Source organism: Aplidium turbinatum, chromosome 8 (genome assembly GCF_918807975.1).
Source record: "Aplidium turbinatum chromosome 8, kaAplTurb1.1, whole genome shotgun sequence".
NCBI classification, from domain to species: Eukaryota; Metazoa; Chordata; class Ascidiacea; order Aplousobranchia; family Polyclinidae; genus Aplidium; species Aplidium turbinatum.
In genome coordinates this window covers 8521118-8541844 of record NC_137479.1, presented here as the reverse complement: position 1 = coordinate 8541844, position 20727 = coordinate 8521118, and the positions used below count along the sequence as shown (strand labels likewise).

At 39.4% G+C, this 20727-nt stretch overlaps 1 protein-coding gene and 1 non-coding gene across 2 annotated transcripts in view; one reads left to right on the top strand and one right to left on the bottom strand.

The window, feature by feature from the left end:
• The window catches only part of LOC145775720 (DBH-like monooxygenase protein 1), a 47876-nt gene extending 30901 nt beyond the window's left edge, over positions 1-16975 (top strand). Inside the window, exons 10-15 of the mRNA XM_082587078.1 lie at positions 8359-8453; positions 11407-11563; positions 12782-12918; positions 13013-13118; positions 15152-15241; positions 15792-16975. Coding sequence (XP_082443204.1) covers positions 8359-8453; positions 11407-11563; positions 12782-12918; positions 13013-13118; positions 15152-15241; positions 15792-15920 — 714 coding nt within the window. The 3' untranslated portion in view covers positions 15921-16975. The remainder of the gene's footprint in view (positions 1-8358; positions 8454-11406; positions 11564-12781; positions 12919-13012; positions 13119-15151; positions 15242-15791) is intronic.
• On the bottom strand, positions 1191-1297 carry LOC145776417 (U6 spliceosomal RNA). Its single transcript, XR_014290219.1, has one exon. It is a non-coding gene; the product is annotated as a U6 spliceosomal RNA (small nuclear RNA).
• Positions 16976-20727: the final 3752 nt, after the last annotated feature.

Genomic DNA, 20727 nt, shown 5'->3' with positions numbered 1-20727 from the left:
TGTTTTTATTTCTGACCATCTCATCAAAACTATTAAAAAATTTAATATCACATATCTCACAAAATGCTACATATCGATCAGTTTTGTCTTCTTGTATCGAACTTTTAAAATTAGGATAATCCAACCATTGACGATTAAAAGGCTGTTTATACCACTTTTTCGTTTTGGGACTTGGTGAATGATTGTCATTATTTGATGCTGATGTACTCTTTTCGCTGCTCTTGTTATCTAGTATCGAGCAACACAACCTCTGAGTCTGACGACAAGCACATACCGTACGCTCTTCAGATCAAGTTTTTAGCTAATCTTGTCAGGCCTGTTAACTCAATGAGTAAAATTGGTCAATATGCCTAAGTACCATATGGTACAGGAAACCTAGTTACCAAAATCTTTTAGTTTCAGTCCTTAATTCTCTACCAAATTCAAACCATGGTAGCAACGATTAATTTGACTTTAATCAAAAAGCACAAGATTTAGCCAAAAATCGATCAGAAAGCACAAGAACACAAGATCAAAAGTAAAAACTCAAGATCTTGTGCTAAAACACAAGCCGTGGCACCACTGCTAGCAGCCAGACTATTGAGTGCAGACCTGAGGTTTTGCCTCGAAAACATTTCTAAGCAAGAGAACTCGCTTTGGCGCTCAGTTTTTTCGCTTTAGAGCAGGGGTCACCAACTGGCGGGCCGCATGCGGCCGCCACGCTGTATCGCTGCGGCCCGCGGAAGGTATCAGCGTACAAGTATAACCAAAAATACATTTCTTGGGGAGTTAAAAAGCACGAAGGCAAAAATACTTTCCGAGCAGCATATTTTCGCTTTGCATACGATTCCACCGACCGACCAATCAGATTATAGTTCTAGGTGGGGGTCGCCTAAAGTTATTCCAATGCGATGTCCAGCCACACTGTCCCAGTGGTTGATTAAAACGTCTGTTTTCGAATGTCGAAATTGTCTGTGAGCATAGGGTTGCTTATTTTAAGTTTGCAAATGTCATGTAAACACTAGTGTGCGTTTCACCGCTTTGTGTTTCACGAGCAGTGTTTTCTTTATGCAAGTTTTTGTTGGCAAAATAGGTCGGTGTGCCAACTCAATTTATAATAAATTGGCAAAATATTATATATAAATTTAAAAACTTTTTCTGATTGTATTTTGAAAATATTTAGCTTAGTACTTCAAAAGTTTTTTTTTTAAAGAGGTATGGAACGCTTTACGATTTTGCGTGTCATCACTACGCAGGGGCCATGCTAGTCTTCTCTGTATCGCTCCAATTTTAGTATATGTACTGCCGAAGCAAGTACAGCAAAATGTTGTTAATCAACAAATTCTTGCCACGCGGATCAGCACCGCAAGTGACAGTTGTCTATAATAAACAAAAGACAGTTTTATATAGACTCTCACAAAAAGGATGAAAAACCAACTCATTGCTTTTTTAGAGGGAAGACTGTTCATGAATTACGATAGAATTACGATTTTTCGGTGATTTCCACAAGCGTTTGTTTCATGGTGCCTGGTTTCTTTTTCCCTGTTATTGGAGCCTATTTCTCGCTGATGTGTTTGCAGGTCACTAATTGTTGCCTGTATTGCGATGTGTCAAACATTTCCATGTTTACTGAAATTGTTAATTGCAAGATATCTTTTGTGAAGCGAAGTGACAACACCGATCTTGCTTGGCGATGAATATTTTGATGAAACCGCTTGCCTCGCTATAAGTGCGCAAAATAAGTGGCCTCGTTTATTAGGCATTGTTAAAGAAGTCAAAAGTGTTTTAAAAGGAGCTTCGCCTGGCAGTAGCGTTTTTCGATTAATTTTGTTGCTGCGGTATTCTAACACAAATATGAACAACATGTAACGCTGGATACTGGGTACGAAATGCGTTCTTTTTTAGCATAAGAGTCAACCTACCTAAAATTTTATTAGTGCGGCCTGCCACAACTCTTCTTAGTGCCAAAGTGGCCCGCATGCAAAAAATGTTGGTGACCCCTGCTCTAGAGCGTATTTTTTCTTGCCGACTCGGTTATTTGCTTAAAAGTAAGCGGCACAAAGTGCGATTATCTTAAACAAACAAGAAGTTTTGAAGCAAGAAAACAGTCGTCGTGTAGACGCACCTTTACGGTTGGCTACACAGCAAAGATAACACTGAACGACACAATTTTTGGTGCCAATCAATCAATTAATCAATCATTTTATTTTTCGTCATTGACGCGTCCGGGACGAAAAGGATACTAACTACAAAAATCGATATAAACCTACCAGCACGTTAACGAACGGGAAAAGGTGGCCGGCAGTTTTTGAACTAATTTAGACTAACTTTGGGGCGCTGATTCCGAAAATGCAATCAGTTTTTCTCCATCAGGCCAGCTTTACAAGTTACAGTGATTTTGACTTTTTTACAATTGCCCTACGAAGTAGCACAAATGCAACAGTTTTAATGCTGTCGTTATGGGATTACAACCTTTATTATTACTCTTGCATTACATTCTAAAACAAACAATGAAAGCAGACAATGCCAAGACAATTGTTTTCTGTGTTAAATGCTAGTAGGTGCAAATCAAGACAGCATAATGCAAATCAAGACTACCTTGGTATCTTAATTGACATAAATCTATCTTTTCTTCCTCATATTGATACTCTATCTTCCAAACTCTCCAAATCTGTTGGCATACTCTCTAAATTAAAACATTGTTTATCAACCACAGCTATGCTTCAGCTTTACTATTCTCTCGTGCATCCTTACTTAATATACGGACTGACAATTTGGGGATCGTCATACAAAACACATATTGGAAAGCTTGGTGTTTTACAAAATAAGGCAGTCAAAGCTGTTGTGAAAGAAAAATGAGCTGACCATGTCACACCCTTTTATAAACAACTCAATATCCTTAAGTTAAAAGATCTGTACAACTTTGATATTGCTAAATTTATGTACCAGTTTAGTTTTAACTCATTACCCGACTCTTTTCAAAACTACTTTAAAAAATGCAACGAAATTCACCACTTTACGACTCGAACAACCTAGATTACTATTATTATCGATACACCACCACAAAATTACAACGCTCAATAAAATACTCTGGCGCAAAAATTTGGAATAACATACCAGATGAAATTCGCAAATTCTCCTTCACAACCTTTAAAAGAATGCACAAAAAGAAAATTATTGACTCATATTAGGCAAATGCTAAGCTACTAATCTGACTTGCAATTGTAACACAGGCTACTACGTTGGCCTACCTGAATTTTTTTAATTTCTTATCATCTTGGACAGCTTCACTGTTATTTATTTATTATTATGTCTTTTTTTCAATTAACTGATTATAATTAAGTTATCATTAATGAGTTAAGGGGTGGCTGCTTGACTTGAAGACCTTGAATGGTCACTTCGCAGCCTCCCGCTGTTGTGATGCTTTCATCATTTTCTTATTTTTAATTGTTATCATTTCAACAGTTTTGCTATGTACCGTACATTGTGTTTTGACTTGTTGTGCATCTTTTTCGCAGCAGCTAATAAACATCTATCTATCTAATGGTGCTTTTTTTTTGGGGGGGGAGGGGAATCTAGCGCGCTTATGACTACAACATCTAGAAGACGTTGTCTCAATAACACAAATATTTTCTTCTACATCTGTGCTGATTACACATTAGAGCCTAACAGAAAACCAATCGATGATTTTGTAAAGGGTGCTTATCTTGCTTACTTCAAAGTGAAGTTGGGGGATCAAGATAAGTCTTGGGCTCTCCACATTGTTTGCAAAACTTGCAAAGAACATTTACGTCAATGGACGAACAAAAAAAGAAAAGGATTAAGCTTTGCTATTCCAATGGTGTGGCGTGAACCAAAAGATCATAATAGCCACTACCATTTTTTTGCAGTAAACATAAAAGGCATAAACAGGAAAAATAGGACTTCCTTGCAATATCAATACCTAGCTTCACCAATCAGGCCAGTGCTACGCAGAGAAAAACTTCCTGTTCCTGATTTTGAAGGATTGCCACAATTGGATTTACTTCCTAGACGAGCAAGCTTCCACTGACAGCGATTCCACCCTTGCTGAAATCGAAATTCCTCCTGCTTTTTTACCTTGTCAACTTTTTTCTCAGGGAGAACTCAATGACTTGGCGAGGGATTTAAATTTATCAAAGGAATCTTCTGAGTTACTGGCTTCAAGACTCAACGAAAAAATATTTTTAAACCAGGTACACTTTAATTCTATCGAAAACGCCATGTTGAATTTTTGCCCTATTTTTCTCAGGAAAATGATATTGTATACTGTACCGATGTGGAAGGTCTTCTTAAAAAGTTTGGTGTAGCACTGTAGCAGAATTCAATCCTCAAGATTGGCGACTTTTTATTGATAGCTGTAAACGATGTCTAAAATGTGTTTTACTGCATAATGGAAACGTTTATGGATCTGTACCACTTGGACATTCAACAACTCTCAAACAAAAGTATAACAAAGTCAAATCTGTTTTGGAAAAAATTTCATATTATGAACACAACTGGATTTATGCGTTGATTTGAAAATGATTGGATTTCTGCTTGAAATGCAAGGTGGATACGCAAAGTTTCCTTGTTTTCTCTGTTTGTGCGACAGCAGGGCAAGAGATCAGCATTGAGAAAGGAAACATTGGCCTATGAGAAGTGAAATGATTCCTGGCGAGAAAAATGTTCAAGCTCATTTTCTGGTGGAACGATCAAAAATTGTGTTACCTCCTCTTCACATTAATATAATAATAATGATGGTGTTGCAAGCACAGTAATGCTTTTTCACCTTCATGATAACTTACATAGCAAAGTTGGGAATAATGAAGCAATTTGTAAAAGCACTCGATAAAGATGGAAATTATTTCAGATATATTTGCACAAAATTTCCAGGATAACAATTGAAAAGTGAAAAGCCGGCATATTTGATGGGCCTCAAATCAGAAAATTAATCAATGATCCAAACTTCCCATCTTCTATGAATGAAAAAGAACTTGTCGCTGTGTGAGCGTCTGGGGCCGAGGGTCTATCCTTTTACCACCCCAGATTCACGATGTTCCCGGACTACACTGGAAGGCTACTAGAGAGCAGCCAGTCTTTGGTTTCATCATGCATGACACGCAGACGTTCCACTCCGTTAGGTGGCTTGAAGATGGAGCAGTTATTGATGATGTGGTCTGCGGTCTGCTCCCCGGCACCATATTTACAAGAGGAGGAAGAGGCCATTCCCCATTGGTGCATGGTTGAGCGGAAAATCCCGACGCCCGTATGGAGACGGTTGAGGCGCACCCATGCCTGTCTTGGTAGTGTTAGACCGATGGTCCGTGTGTCGGCGTCGGGGATGAACGAATAGAGTCTGGTGGCGGTTGACTTCTATTCAGAACTCCATTTATGGTCCGCCCAAGCAGCCGCAGAGATGTCTTGTACATCAGCTTTGTTGATAAGAAGTTGAGCGGCTGGCACGAATGGGTGTCTTGATTTCAGTCGACGGGGATGCTCGTTTGGGAGAGCAGAGATCTTGTGGTGGAGAAGGTGGTTAGGCTCCAGTGCCCGTCGACCGAGGGACAGAGTGGCTTCTTCACGACGAAGCTCAGCTGGTTGGATGCCAGCAAGAATGGGGAGATTGTCCAATGGTGTGGAACGCAGGCATCCGGTCATTGTGCGCAGGGTGCCGTTTATGGCAGTGTCGATGTTATGAAAGTGAGCACTGCGGCACAAAACAGGTGCACAGTACTCTGATGAAGAGTAGACAAGGGCTAAGGCTGCTATACGCAAAGTGTCAGCCCTCGCCCCCCAGCTAGAGCCTGCCAGGCGCTTGAGTAGCGCAGCGCGGGATGTGAGTTTTTTGCGCAGTGACACCAAATGGTGGCGGTATATGAGCGATCTGTCCAATGTCACCCCAAGGTATCTTAGTTCGGGGCAGAAAGACAGAGATTTTCCGTTGTTCTGGACGTGTAGCTCACAATCAGCTTCCCGATTATAGAGGTGGAAAGCTGCCACAGTTTTGGTTTTGCTGAGTTTCAGTCGCCAGTTATGGAGATAGGCTGAGAGAGTTTTCATGTCCTGGCTCAAGGTGTCTTCTAGATTTTCCCACGACTTTGTAGAGTGGAGAACTGCCAGGTCGTCCGCATAAGCGTATTTTGCGGAGACCGTAGTTGGCAGGTCGTGGGTGTAGATGTTGAAAAGAAGTGGAGCCAAGACCGATCCCTGTGAGACGCCGTTTTTCAGGCGTCTCAGTCTGCTTCGCCGTGAGCTACCGGTGGTGAGGGTGAAGCTTCGATTCCTGACAATTTCCATAATCATATGAACCATATGTCGGTCAGGAAGCAGGCGAAGCAGCTTGCAAGTAAGGCCGCGATGCCATACAGTGTCATAGGCAGCTGTAAGATTTAGAAAGACAGCGCCGGCCTTCTTTTTTGCCTCAAAGCAATCCTCGATGTCTTGGGTTAAGAGTGTGACCTGATCTACGGTGGATTTTCCGCGCCGAAACCCAGCTTGCTCCTTTGGAAGGAGCGGGTCGATGATTGGGTTGACGCGTGCGTAGTAGGGACGGTATATTACGGGACGCGCAACTCCGTTGTTCCTTCAACATTAGAAGGGTCAATTGCCAATTTGACATTTTTTTACGCTTTACTGCAGGCTTGCTTTCAACTAAAAACCTTAAATTACTTTAAAACCAACTTAACTCTTCTTATATAACCCATAAAAAGTAAAATATTTTGTAAATTAGAAAAAAACGTAACCCTTCTAGTGTTGCGGATAAGCCAAAAGCGGATGAAGTTTCGCATCCCTATGTTCTACTATCCCTAGTGCGTAGATCAGTCTTTCGAGGATCTTGAAAGGAAGGCATGGCCGAACTGAGTGCCTGGGATTTTTTTGTGAAAGTTACGGATTTTTTGAGAAATGAGAAGGCATCCAATTACAAAGAGCTCGTGTCTAACTTACTCAGAAGACTCCAGGATATTGATGTTAACATGAGCATCAAACTTCATTTTCTGCACAATTATCTGGACTTCTTTCCTGATAATCTTGGCGATTTGAGTGACGAGCAAGGGGGGCGATTTCATCAAGTCATTGGTGAGATGGAAGTCAAATATCAAGGGAGATGGGATGCTACCATGCTAGCTGACTATTGCTGGTCAATTAAACGCGATGATGCTTTTGCAGTTCACCCTCGTAGATATCTTCAGCGCAAGTTTATGGCAGACACTTTAAGCAAGGTGAAGAATAAAATGCTACCATACCTATTAATTCTATCTTTGTGTGTACGTTTTTAAGTTCTTTGTTGGCTTGCTGAAATTGATTTATATCTTTTGACAATATATTTGACTCGTAAATAGATTTTACATGAGAAATTATGCATACGTGCACTCATGCAGTGGAATTACCGTAACTAGAAAACTAGACCTGATAGACAAAAACTGACTGCATTTTCGAAATCAGCGACCGCAAATTAGCTAAAAACAGTTGAAATATCTTCTGCACCAAAAAAAAAATTTTTTTTGTTGGCTAGTGTAATTTAAACTGTTGAATTTTGACATTTTGTTTAACTTCTAATTTAATTAAATAACATGATACACATTCTTCTGGTGCAAACTAAGCTGAACTATCACAAGATGTATATATGCTCGTCGTCGTCTTGTGAGCGTCTGGGGCCGAGGGTCTATCCTTTTACCATTCCAGATTCACGATGTTCCCGGACTACACTGGAAGGCTACTAGAGAGCAGCCAGTCTTTGGTTTCATCATCCATGACACGCAGACGTTCCACTCCGTTAGGTGGCTTGAAGATGGAGCAGTCATTGATGATGTGGTCTGCGGATAACGCTGATAATCTGCTTTTATTTTCATACTTTTATAATCAGCTAAGTTTTCACCAGAAGAACGTGCATTAGGTTAGCCGATTGAGCACTTTACTCGAGGCACCTTGTGCATTGCGCAAAGCTCACTGCTTGAAGTTTGAGCGCTTTGGCAAGGTTGGCGGTAGTACCATTTTTTGGAGCTTAGGTTTCACAAATGGGAAACTGTCGCCCGGAGGTATATATCTCCGTGGCCATACCCAGCGTAGGCCTACCTATTGCACTAAAGAGGCCGGAAGGCCGAAACGGTGTGCACTGTCTGCAGTCAGGTTATTTAACTAAATGCCTGGTGAATAAATTCAATTTCAATTTTAATGTGTGGACTTCCCTTCCGGGTGCATCGCCACCCCATAATCACGCCGCTCCCCGCTTCCGCGGGGCTTGGCAGGCCGGTTCTTTAAAGTCTCTGACCTGGCTATGTTTATTGTGTTCTTCTCGCCGTGTCAATTATTTTGTACTCGTGCGTTGTTGACCAAAATAAAACAGTTCATCACCGTTTTCAATTCGAACGTTATTTTTAGACCATGCAAGAAAGTCATACAAGTTTTATCAAGATCTACGCAGCAGGCGTTCATGCTCATACCCTGGGAAGAAAACTTTCCTTAAGGCATATCAGGTGAAATGCGTTCTGCAAACGTTAATATGTGTTTGGTATTGACCTAGTTCTCACCAATGAGCTGAAAACATTCATATACCAGTATAAAAGAACGACTGACTACATTTTTGTGCTCATTGTTTAAAAACTTAATTTTTACAATTGTTTCATGAATGCTCATTGTTTGTGGACATGCTGTATCTTTTATAAGTTTTCTGCCTTTAAAGCCATTCTCAATCACCTTATTTTTCTTCTTCGTCATTATAATCAAGGTACAAAGAATACTGCTCTGTTGTATCAAGTTTCTTTTTGCTCGTATTGTTGCAATATATCAGGGTACCCATCGGTTAGCAACTGCCTGGTGTTATCGTCAATTGAAATTATAGGTCTTCCATGCCATGAGGTGGTTTGTACAGCGGCGTATGCATTTATATTATATAGTTTATTAAAAAATTCTCTCACTTTGTCAACCCACAACATTTTTGGCTTCCTCCTAGATTGTTTAAAAATATTCTGAAAAGCTTTTGCGACTGTTTCACCTTTTTTTATCTTTCAGCGTTTAAATAAAATAAATTTAGAAAACACATCAATTATCATCAACAAGTACCTCACACCCAGTGGCGTAGCCAAGGGAGGTTTGGGGGGGTTACAACCCCCCTCTTTGGCACGCGTGTGACGTCATTATATTGAGAATGATGCTTTCAGTCTAAAACAAATTGACTAATTTTAAACAAAATTGCATTAAAAGAGCGAGTTTGCCAATACCAAACATTCAAATATCTCAACCAGGAATTACCAACAAGAAAACATAGAGACTTAGCTTTATTTCCGAAAAATGCCGAAGAAAACATGATCTTATCCTTTTTCTATGCCACCGGACAGCACCATTTTACAGGAACATTCGTACCCACATTTTTGTTGAAAATTCTCTCAGAATGCATCAAATTCAAAGTAATTTTTCAAAATTTTCTGGGAGAGGCCTCCCAGACCCCCTGCCGCTGGGTCGTCAAAACCCCCCCTTTCAAACTTCCTGGCTACGCTACTGCTCACACCATTGTTCCACTTGGAAATTTTTTTATTTCAACTAAATCTGTAGCCCAGATTCTATCGACTCCTTTTGAAAATACTTGACGTCGATTAAATTTTTTCCTTATTGGTTTATGCAACTATTCAGCTGAAATCGTCTTCTTTTTTTTATTACCCCCAAACCTAATTTGTATTGAACCATCTTCTTATCGAATGACTATCTGATTCCTTTTGTTTTCGTCTTGGACAAGCTGTTTAACATGGATTTATCATATTTTAATTTTCCAGCTTTTGGTCATTGTCTCGATAACAGATGTCATGTTTCAAAGCGATAGCATCAACTTGATTAAACAGTTCTTGATTAAACGATTAAATAGATTAATCTTGAAAAACCCTCGCCTTCTGCCCAAACCCTAAATATCTAACAGTAGTCCTGGACAGGTCGCTCACTTACCGTCAACATTTAGAGTCACTACGCGAAAAGATCTCTACACTCACAGCTTTGCTAAGGCGTCTGGTCGGCTCAGGCTGGGGAGCCGGAGTTGACACACTGCGCATTGCCACCATTGCGCTAGTTCACGCTCCAACAGAATACTGTGCACATGTCAGGAGCTGCAGTGCCCACTTCCATCAAATTGACACTGCCATAAACGACGCCTTGCGCATCGTTACAGGGTGCCTGCGACCTACACCATCGGACAATCTCTCTGTCCTTGCAAGCATTCAACCAGCTGCTGAGCTTCGTCTCGAAGAAGCCATCCTGTCTCTTTCTCTCCCCGCTACGAATCCCAACCATTTGCCCCACTCAAGTCTCTATGATTCTGATAGCGAGCAACCCCGGCGATTGAAATCGAGACACTCATTTGTACGTGCCGCACAACTCCTAATGAAAACCGTTAAAGACCAATCCATCAGTGCGGCTACCTGGGCGGACCACCAATTGAGCTCGGAGTGGAAGCGGAGTGCAAGAAGAACTCCTCAAGCTTCCAAAGTTTTATCTCCGACACCGGCCCCCACCCAACCAGAATGCATTTTCCAAGGAAGGCCTGGGTGCGGCTCAACCGGCTGCGTACTGTCATCGGACTATTCCGCTCCAACGTGTACAAATAGAGGATGGCTCCATCAGCGATCTGTGAGTGTGGCAAGGAGGAACAAACCGCAGATCACACCATCTGTAACTGCGCCATCTACCATACGTCAAATGGTGTGCGTGGTCTGCGTGAACTGGATGACGAATCAGTTGAATGGTTGCTTGACACCTGCCCAATCATCTAGCCTGAGTCACCGCGACTGCCCAGGAGTGATAAAAGGCAAAGCCCCTCGACCCCTGCAGTGGCGAAGAAGATGAGAATGCAGCAATTATGAAGAAGCGAAGAATCTGTTTTTGCAGTTTTGCCGAATTACGATTTTCACGTTAAACTTCTAGGTGTCAACATTGCAAGAAAAATTAGTGAAGCAAGTCGTGCCGATATAACACTGTCCCTATACAAAAGGGTTTATACTCTTCAAAATTTGGCAACACTTTATTGATGGTTGCTTTTCTGTCTAGTTTTTAAAACTCTGCAAGCCTGTTATAAATTTGTTTAATCAGCTTTTCTACAGTAATATTCCTTTTCACATTCACTTCAAGCTAGACAAGTTTATTTAACCATGTTGTCAATCGAAACAATATTTTTTTACTGTATTAATTTGATCCCCAGATTTTGTCTTTGCGGTACCTGCGCGGCAAGATTCACAAAGTCAAATTTCCGCGCGGCGAGGTGGCTTCAACACTTACGCGGCCTCCCCAGAAGCAAATCAGTCATTTTTTTGCATTGGTTCAACGTCTGCAGACTTTAAATCAATGTAAAAATGACTGATTTGTTGTCTGGGGCGTACACTGTATGATTTGCAGGTGTAAGTGAGCGTCACATAGACGATAAACACTGAATGATTTCATTGTTTTCAGAAACGGAAAGGAACTTCCATCCTTAGCTAAAGATGACAATTTTCACTTCAAGTTCCACCATATTTTTGCTGTGTCACCGGAAGTTGTCTTCAAAAAAGGAGATTCTTTGCAAGTGGTCTGCGATTATTCAAGCATAAATAGGCCCAATGTTACTTCGGTATGATTGTGAATTTGTTTTCTTTATTGCAATATTTTGGAAGCAACCCATATATACAATTTATATATCGTTATATCAATACACATATTCTTTATAATTAAAGAAAATAATGCTGATGTCTCTCAACCTCTGCTCTGGTTCCTCGATGTTATTGCGGTTTAAAAGTTATACAAGAATCCTTCATTTAGGATGCAGCCGAACAATTAAACATAATAAGTAAACAAAGTCAGTCAGGTTCGAAAACCTAATCAAGCTTTCGCCACCGTAAAGACGGCTCCTTCAATATCTTATTCAAATAAAACATATTCTAATATCTATTCAAATATATCTTATTCAGATAGAAAATTAAATATTTGAATAAGATATTGAAGAAGCCGCTATTACGGTGGCGAAAGCTTTATCAATAAATTATGCAAGTTTCTGAACCTGACATACTCTCTATTACTAAAGTTGGAATTAAAGATACGGCTATTTTTTTTTTCAGATTCCAGAGCCCCTAACAATTTGGTTAATTCTTCGGAATTCAACCTTTTCATTGTTAAAGTTTCTCTAAACTGCTTTTATACAACTAGAGTGCCTCCAAACTTTTTTCTAGATTTGATATTGTCTCATCTTGTCACATGAGCCCTAGTTGTCCGCCACCCTGGAGGATTAAAATTGCGAAAATAGCTTGACCAGTGAAAGGTCAAAATCTGTTGTTGCGTTATGAAAGTAGAGCTGCATGATTATACTATGTAGCCCAATAAAACCATTCAAGTTAGTTTTTAATAATTTTTGTTTTAAAAACACTTTCACTTTTATCTAACTCGTAGATTTGCTTTTGTTTTAACCGCTTAGGCTACGCCTCGGGTGCTAGTGTGCCCTAGATTTTTTTATAATCTTCAGTTAGGCCTACTAAAAATTTTCAAAAAGGTGCTTAAAATCCATTAAACCTATGAATAAAGCTCAGAGTTTATTCAATGACTTTTTTCGTGGTAGAATAATGTCAAGTCGCCCAATGTTTGAGCAATATAAAGCAATGACTAAATATTTTTAATTTTCCAATGTCCAGTCATTATGTTGAACGAAATATTCATGCCTGAGCAAAGCAATAAATATTAGATTTGTTTGTAGTAACTCGCAAGTACTTTAACTCGCAAGATCATTTATTGAGCACTGCAGGGACGATAAACCATCGAGAACTTGTAGTCTGCATGAGGAATTGTTTTTATTCTTAAGGGCGGTTTTGACACCACGAAAGAAATGTGCTTGGGTTATATTAACTACTATCCAAAACTATCAATGACCGAGTGTTATTCTTCGCCTATGAGCATACTCGAACCACTTCAACAGATGATGGGGATCAAAAGCTTAAAGTAAGAAGTGAAACTTAGTCTAATAACAAAACACACATCGGCATAGTTGTAATCGGTGTCATATAGGCGGGTAACTCGATAATTTCTTTTTTAGACAAAACAGTGGGGAAAAGTCTATGCAGGATATTGCTTTAAGCGACTTTATCGTTTCGTTACCACCAGAAATGGCAAATCAAACTCTTGATGACGTCGTCACAAACGTAAGTTGATATTTTGATTTTTAGTTTAGGCTACATATAACCTTAAGTTTTGGTTTCACGTAGAGGGGAGAGTTAATTCAACTTTAGCCTTGGTTTTAGGATACAACAGTATATATTCTGAGACCCTTGATAAAAGATTTTGAAGTCTTCGTCCACATCCCTCTCCCTACTCTGAAAATTGCTTTTTGCTTCAAATTGCCTTGTTTTGTATGGACGTCAATTTTTATTTATGGCATTTAAAGTTCAAATATTGTTGGCGGCTGCACTAAAACACTTTAAAAAAGTTGCAAGACAGTCACAAACAGTTTTTCTGATCTTTGCTTTATCGTAAAATACGGTAAAGTGGTCATTGTACTTTATGCGCATGACTACGCGTATCCGCAGAAGCGTGACATAAACACACACAGTTTGTGTAAAACTGGTTATATTTAAGCCGCCGTAAAATGACCAAAGTCTATCTCCAAAAACTAATTTTCAAAAAATGAAGTCGCGTTTTTATAGCTTGTTTGTAATGATAACTGATAAAAACGTCTTTGGCTTCTATCTGCAAAAGTTACTTTGCATTTTCGATTTAAGCTCCAATTCTAAAATTCTCGGTTCAACCCCCTTTTCATCTTTCTGTCTATTTAGCTGCTGGTTTCAGTTTAATCACGGAGATCGAATTGCCTTGGTTACTATTCTTTTGCAGTCAAAACCTCAGGCTGACAACTGCTGTTCAAGTTGCTTCTACGGCAATATTGAATGTAAATACGTTGTAGAGCTAATGGATGGTGGTCGATGAGAGGTGGTTGCAAAGAAAGCTCTATTAAAAGGACACTAGACAATGCGCCAATACTGTGAAGTGATCTTTCAGGAGGTATTTCCGTAAATCCCCTCACTATCCACTCGAAGCAACATTCATGAATTAACTGCGTTTCTTGAAACCTACCGCATTCCAACGATTGTTTTTAATTCCCAAGCTAAATACGGAGAGCTTTGACTTCAAGGCAATTGGTTAGCCTGTACACTTGAGTAAGACCAGCCAGCTTGGCCCTACATTTACAGCCCAGCCAGCTATGGATAAAGACTAACTTGACCTTGTATCCATAGATGCACATGTGGCTTGTTTTATGATTACAAGTAGGCGATTGCCATCACTAACTTTAGCAATAATCGCAACCATCACTAATTTACATACATCAGGCCTACTCCTGGGCATGACCAACATCGGACCCTGTCATGTCTAGAAAATAATTTTATGTTACAACATGCAACATGATCTAATGTCTGTAGTTTTTAAAATACCTTCCAGGTAAATACTTCTATGAAAAATCCGACTTTTGTTGTGGGAAAAATATACTAGAGGTCTTAGAATATACTGTTGCATCCTAAAATCAGGACTAAAGTTGAAATTAAAATTATCTCCTCCCATCTTATCGTCAGTTATTGTTTATTTGTTTATATGCTTCAACGTATGCGTGGCTTTAGTTGTTATAACTTGAAGAACAATTTTGTGGAAAAATTGTCTATTTGTCTTATGCTACCTACAGTATGTTATCTATGGGAGTTTGCAGATATTTTGCTTCCTAAACAAAATTAACTTTCACTGGTCGTTTCCAGGCTTATGCTTTTTCTGTATCACCTGGGCAGTGGGCACTGTTAACTCTATGTCTTACAATGTATGTATATCAAGGATTTTAACTCTAAAGTAAAAACATTTATGACATTTTTTTGACGTAACTAAGGTTATGCAATAGTGTTAGTGTTTGAAAATATGCATAGTGTTTGAAAACTTTTATAGAGTTGACAAGAATCCAAACGAATCACTTTTGTGTCCATTTAAAAAAGGTTATTATGCGTCTTGCCAATGTACGGCGTGATCCTTTTGACGAGAGGTGCAGAAACAACGTCTTTTCAATTGCCACGGAGGAAATTTTATCACAAATTTCCTTTCCACAAACTAAATTTCTTTTAACATAAAATATTTTACTACGTTTTATAGTAGATTTTAATGTTTTTTTTAAATATTATTACTTTGTGTTTCAAATTTCCAGTACCCGTGGGATAAAGAATCTTCTGATAGTCTCAGCAAAGCTATTCATCGAAGCGAAATGACTGAATCATGCATTAAACCACAGTCAAAGGTAAAAAATAACAATTGCTTCAACATCTTTCTGCTTCTACCATGCTTTGAAGATTGACACTAAGTGTTTACAAGAAAAGTAATCGAAATTGATGTTTAATTTTATTCCGTTTAAAAAAAATTCTGATAGAAATTCAATACATAAGTAAAATATTGAGAAATAATGTATTGAAAACTCAATGTTAGAGGATTTAAGACAAAGAGTAAAACGGATTGAAAACAAGCGTTTAGGAAGCCTAGCACATAGTCTAAATCTCAATCACCACGAACAAGTTTTGCGTACTGTTGAAATACGTACAGTATATCCCTACACCATGACACAACACATGTTTAGTATGTAGAAATATAAAAGCAACGTTGTTAAACTTTAATATTGAGTTGCTGTCTTCAGTTGTTGCCGACTTGAACATATTAGGCTACGTTTACAGGATATGAATAAAGTTTGATCTCGATTTTCCAAAGAAAAACTGCGATGACTGAATTGTCGGTAGGAAAAAGTTGCTGAACTTAAGCGCATTTTTACAATTAAACCAGAAAATTTTATTTTACAGAGATCGTCTTTTCGTCGGCCAACTGTCTACCCTTATCCATCGACAGATAAGCCGGAAATCAAAGTGTGCAAGGCGCCATCTACCGGATTTGCGACAGAAGTACAAACAGACATTTGTGGAATCAACTGAAGAAGCACTGCGGATAGAAAATGTCTGAACATTCAAAAAAATATTTTGTGTTGTTTGTGCAATGTGGTGTTATAACAATGCCTGTCCATACGAATTACAAATCATGTTGGATGCAAGGAGTATGGCATTTTTCGCCTCAATTGTCGAGTTCTTCTAATATAACAATGTGAGACCTATGTTAATCAAATGAAAAAAATGACGAGCCTTCACGAAATGCCTATATATATGTTAGATCGAAACAAAGTGTTAGCACAAGTGTTTTGTGTGAGAATCTTGTATAGCGAAGGCAGATCCGTCTTCATACCAAGTTTAGAAATATAATCATCTGTATGTGGAGGAACAAGTTCGGTGGATGCAAAACTGCGATAAAAACCTTTTATTTCACTAATCTGCAAACTACTCATCTTTACATATTACACTTCTGCCGAAAACATTTTTTTTTTTTTTTTTTACAAAAAAATAAACATTAGGGGAGACCGGGGATAGCTCGGACGATTTTTTGAAAACAGCCCATATTTTTTTTAAATTACACAGCAAGTTCGTAAATGTTATTTTGTTGTAAACCTTAGAGCTTTGCTAAAAAAGGGTAGGAGTATCGTTTGTTTCAGCAAACCGGAAATGCTTATAAAAAGCATAATTTCTACGGTCCTCAAATGTCCGAAGTTACCCCGGTACCGGGGTAACTTCGGACATGCCTGGGGTCATCTCGGACAGCAATTTTATGCACACGTTTTGAGTTGATTTGACAGTTTATACAGAATCTTTGTTTTTCTTTTATATGTCCGAACCATTATGTCTTTAAAATCCAATAAATTATTCAAAAGATCTGAAAATAAGATTTTGTTTAAGTTTGATTTTTTCCACGGGGATACTTCGGCCGTTGTGTGACTTGTGTCCGAAATATCCCCGACCACGTGACTACAGGTAAATGAAGAAAATATGGCTACCTGATTAAGTGCTGGTCAAAATCATCACTTGCTTATCTGAGTATTGCTTTCTAACTACAACCTCAATCAATAAAAAGTTTGTTTTGGTTAACTGCAACGGAATTATGACCTTACACGTACAATTTTGCAATCTTGCAATTAGCAGTTTCAGAATCTTGCAATTAACAGTTTCAGTAACCAAAGAAATCGCAATATAGGCAACAACAGTGACCTGCTATGCTGCTAACATATCAGCGAAGAATAAGTTCCAATAACAGGGAGAAAGAAACAAACGCTTGTAGAAATCACCGCAAAAACGTTTCTATCGCAACTCATGAACGGTGTTCCCTCTAAAAAAGCAATGAGTTGGTTTTTTCATCTTTTTGTGAGAGTCTGTAAAACCGTATTATTTTCTTGATTATTAGACAACTGTCACTTGCGGTGCTTATCAGCATGACAAGAATAATTGTTGATTAACAACATTTCACAGTAGGCTACCAAACTAAATATTTTCATAATAGCCTACAACCAGAAGTTGTCTTATGAAAATACAACCATAATACAACCAAAAGTAATACAACCAACACCTGTCAGAAGATATTTCATTTTCTTGATACAACCAGAAAATGTCTATATAATATTTTGCCCATTTATTATAAATTGAGTTGGCACACCGACCTATTTTGCCAACAAAAACTTGCATAACGGGAACACTGCTCGTGAAACACAATAACGGTGAAACGCACACTAGTGTTTACATGACACTTACTAACTTAAAATAAGCAACCCTATGCTCACAGACAATTTCGAAATTCGAAAACAGACGTTTTAATCAACCACTGGGACAGTGTGGCTGGACATCGCATTGGAATAACTTTAAGCGACCCCCACCTAGATCTACAATCTGAATGGTCGGTCGGTGGAATCGTATGCAAAGCGAAAATATGCTTCCCGGAATGTATTTTTTACCTTCATGCTCATTGACTCCTCAAGAAAAGTAGTTTGGGTTATACTTGTACGCTGATACCTTCCGCGGGCCGCAGCGATACAGCGTGGCGGGCCGCATGCGGCCCGCGGGCCGCCATTTGGTGACCCCTGCAGTCTACTGTGACGTCAAATGCCTTATCCGAGGTATCCCCGCGTCCGAACTATCCCCGGTCTCCCCTACGCTCTGATTGCGACGTTCGAAGTAGTTTGTTGGGTTTCAATTTTGATCAATTCTACAACATGTCAGCTTTGTGGTAATAATGTTGATGTCTTTACCACTGATATGCGTTTGTTTGAGTGCAATACAAAATAATAGAAAATACGTTAAGCAATTACTAATTGAAGAACTAGGCTACTTGTCCAAAATACCACTTTTGAGAAAGGAAGATTAAAGTTCTGTCAACGTTGTTTAAACTTTTATTTCTATGCAAGGACCAGCGCGTTTTTAAATAAAATGTTGCTCGGAGACATGCATTGACCATCCTACAACATCTTTATTGGGGCCAATTCAATTTCTACAAAATGCGACGTAGTTCTACAACTCAAGTCTTCAATTATATTATTTTCGTGCATATCAGAGATAGGTCTGAAATTAATGTGTAGAATGTGTAGCACCAGCTTAGCAGAAGAGTGCATTAGTTAGCATACTAGGGGCTGAGTCATTACCCAGACAAGAGGACAACTCAGGGCTTTAGCAGTTTTATGATAGGTTGTTTGACGATACTTTATGGCTGTAGTTCACAACCGCCGATCCGCGGTAATTTGTGCCGGTCCTTCATAAAGTTAGCTTTATCTGCAGTTTGCTCAAAGAATCATCGTTCGTCCAGGACGTTAGCTGCGTTATTTCGGTATTTTCCTTCCGTGGGCATAATTTTATTCCATTTTAAATGTTCTACTGTGAGGCTATATAGGCTTTTTTCAATCTTATTTCCAGCAGTAATATTGTTCAAACTAATTGTACAAATAGTAGCTGATCCAGGGGTCACGTGCTCTCCAGCCTCTAATCCTGTATCTTTTTATTGCTGTAAAAATGCTTCAATCACACGTTTTACAACATCATTTTGTACTATTTGTCATCATCACTATGATATTTATCTCATGTGTTTCTCGGCTGTCGAGTGTAGCAAGAATTGACAGCGATAAACACGTGTTTCGCCCATGAGGCTGGCCCCTTCATTTTTTTTTTTCGGGAAACGCTCAGTGTTCAAGATGGATACCACTATACCTTGCAGGTTTATAATTTTCCATATGGAATGGATTTGTTCCCTGTCTCGTCATTAATCCGTCCTCTCCGGGAGCCGTCCACACACTCCAACACTCAGAAGGCACACCATATACTTACATGGAAGATACCTACCAGGGAGGCGAGAGACTTACTCTGACCGAAGGGACCCACCGCGGTAGATGGTAATCTGTGGATGTAAAAATGATGGTTATTGGCTGCCTCAAGCTGATCTGCCTGTCTCGACTTTCCTCTTGCTGATGTTAGAGCATACTAGAAGGTGGCGGGTCAAGCCTCAGAACAAACACGTTTTGGTCGATATAATTGGTTTTAATTTAATTTGAGTATGTTTGTGTGTGTGTTTCTTGTTGTCCGCTTGAAGAAGGGCACCTGCTTGTGGAAACGGGCCATTGCAGTCTGACATTTCATTTGGCGGAGATGCCAGAGAGGAGCTGCCAGAGGAAGGATAACTTTCGCTGACCCCAGAGTCTTCTTAGAATGGGCCGCTGCAATCCTGTCATTTCAGGGCGAGTGGGACAACGAAGAGGGACGGTTAAAGATATCCCGCTGCAATCACTCTTCCGGCATCGGCCCGTTTCAGATGAGTGAGAGGGACAGGTTAAAGATGGGCTGTTACGCCCTTGGCTGTTTAGAATTTTTCAAAGATTTTCTACGACCGTACTGAGTAGTGAGACCCACCCCTGCAATCAGTCGTCCCTCCCACCGAGGACACTGAGAGGGCGGTTGAAGAGAGAGTCTCGACTGGTCCTTCTTTCTTCTGACCGTAGGAGGAGGTTTGGAAGGAAGGGGTGAGAAACAGATGAGATACATCAGTTGTTTTTTTGTTTGCGCAACGCTCAGAGTTCAAGATGGATGCCACTACATCTTGCAGGTTTACAAACTTTCCATATGAAATGGATTTCTTCCCTGTCTCATCATTAGTGCGTCCGCTCCGAGAGCCGTCCACACACCCAAACACTCAGCAGGCACATCATACTTACATGGAAAATACCAACCAGGGAGGCGAGAGACTCACTACGACCGAAGGGACCCACCGCGGTAGATGATAAAGCGCATCATTTTTTTTTCTTCTCTTTCGCACAACATAGTTGTGCGAAAAAGCTCATCAGTATCTTTTTTTTTTCGCGCAGTATCACACCACTAATTCTTGCCACAAAGGCTACTGTATTTCTCAATCGCTGCTATTGTCAGTCAGTTGAATCCTTACCTTTGTGGAAAGAAAACTACTAAACTAATTGTCGCAAAGGATATGCACAGTTGAAAAGATCGCTCCTTCTCAACTATATTTATCTCAGATAGGAATTTGTTAACACTTAACCTTTCACCTACTTTGCATTTCCTTTTGTTTGTGTTGATATAGTTATGTAACATCTGTATATTTAACATTTCGACACGTTACATCAACCAACTTACAATCACTTATGTGTACAGTTTGCTTATTTTTAATGCTCTTAATAATTGACTAACAGCTTGCCAATAAAAATTAAATAAAGTTGATGTTTTGTTTCAAAGTAAAATAAAAATAAATTATTCGAAGCATTTACTTCAGATCGGAGTATTCACTTCAGTTCACGGCAAATGTTCTGATGCGCTTTGACAAATCACAATTGGCAGACTATTTTGCAACTAGCCTATCCGTTAGAAGTCACTC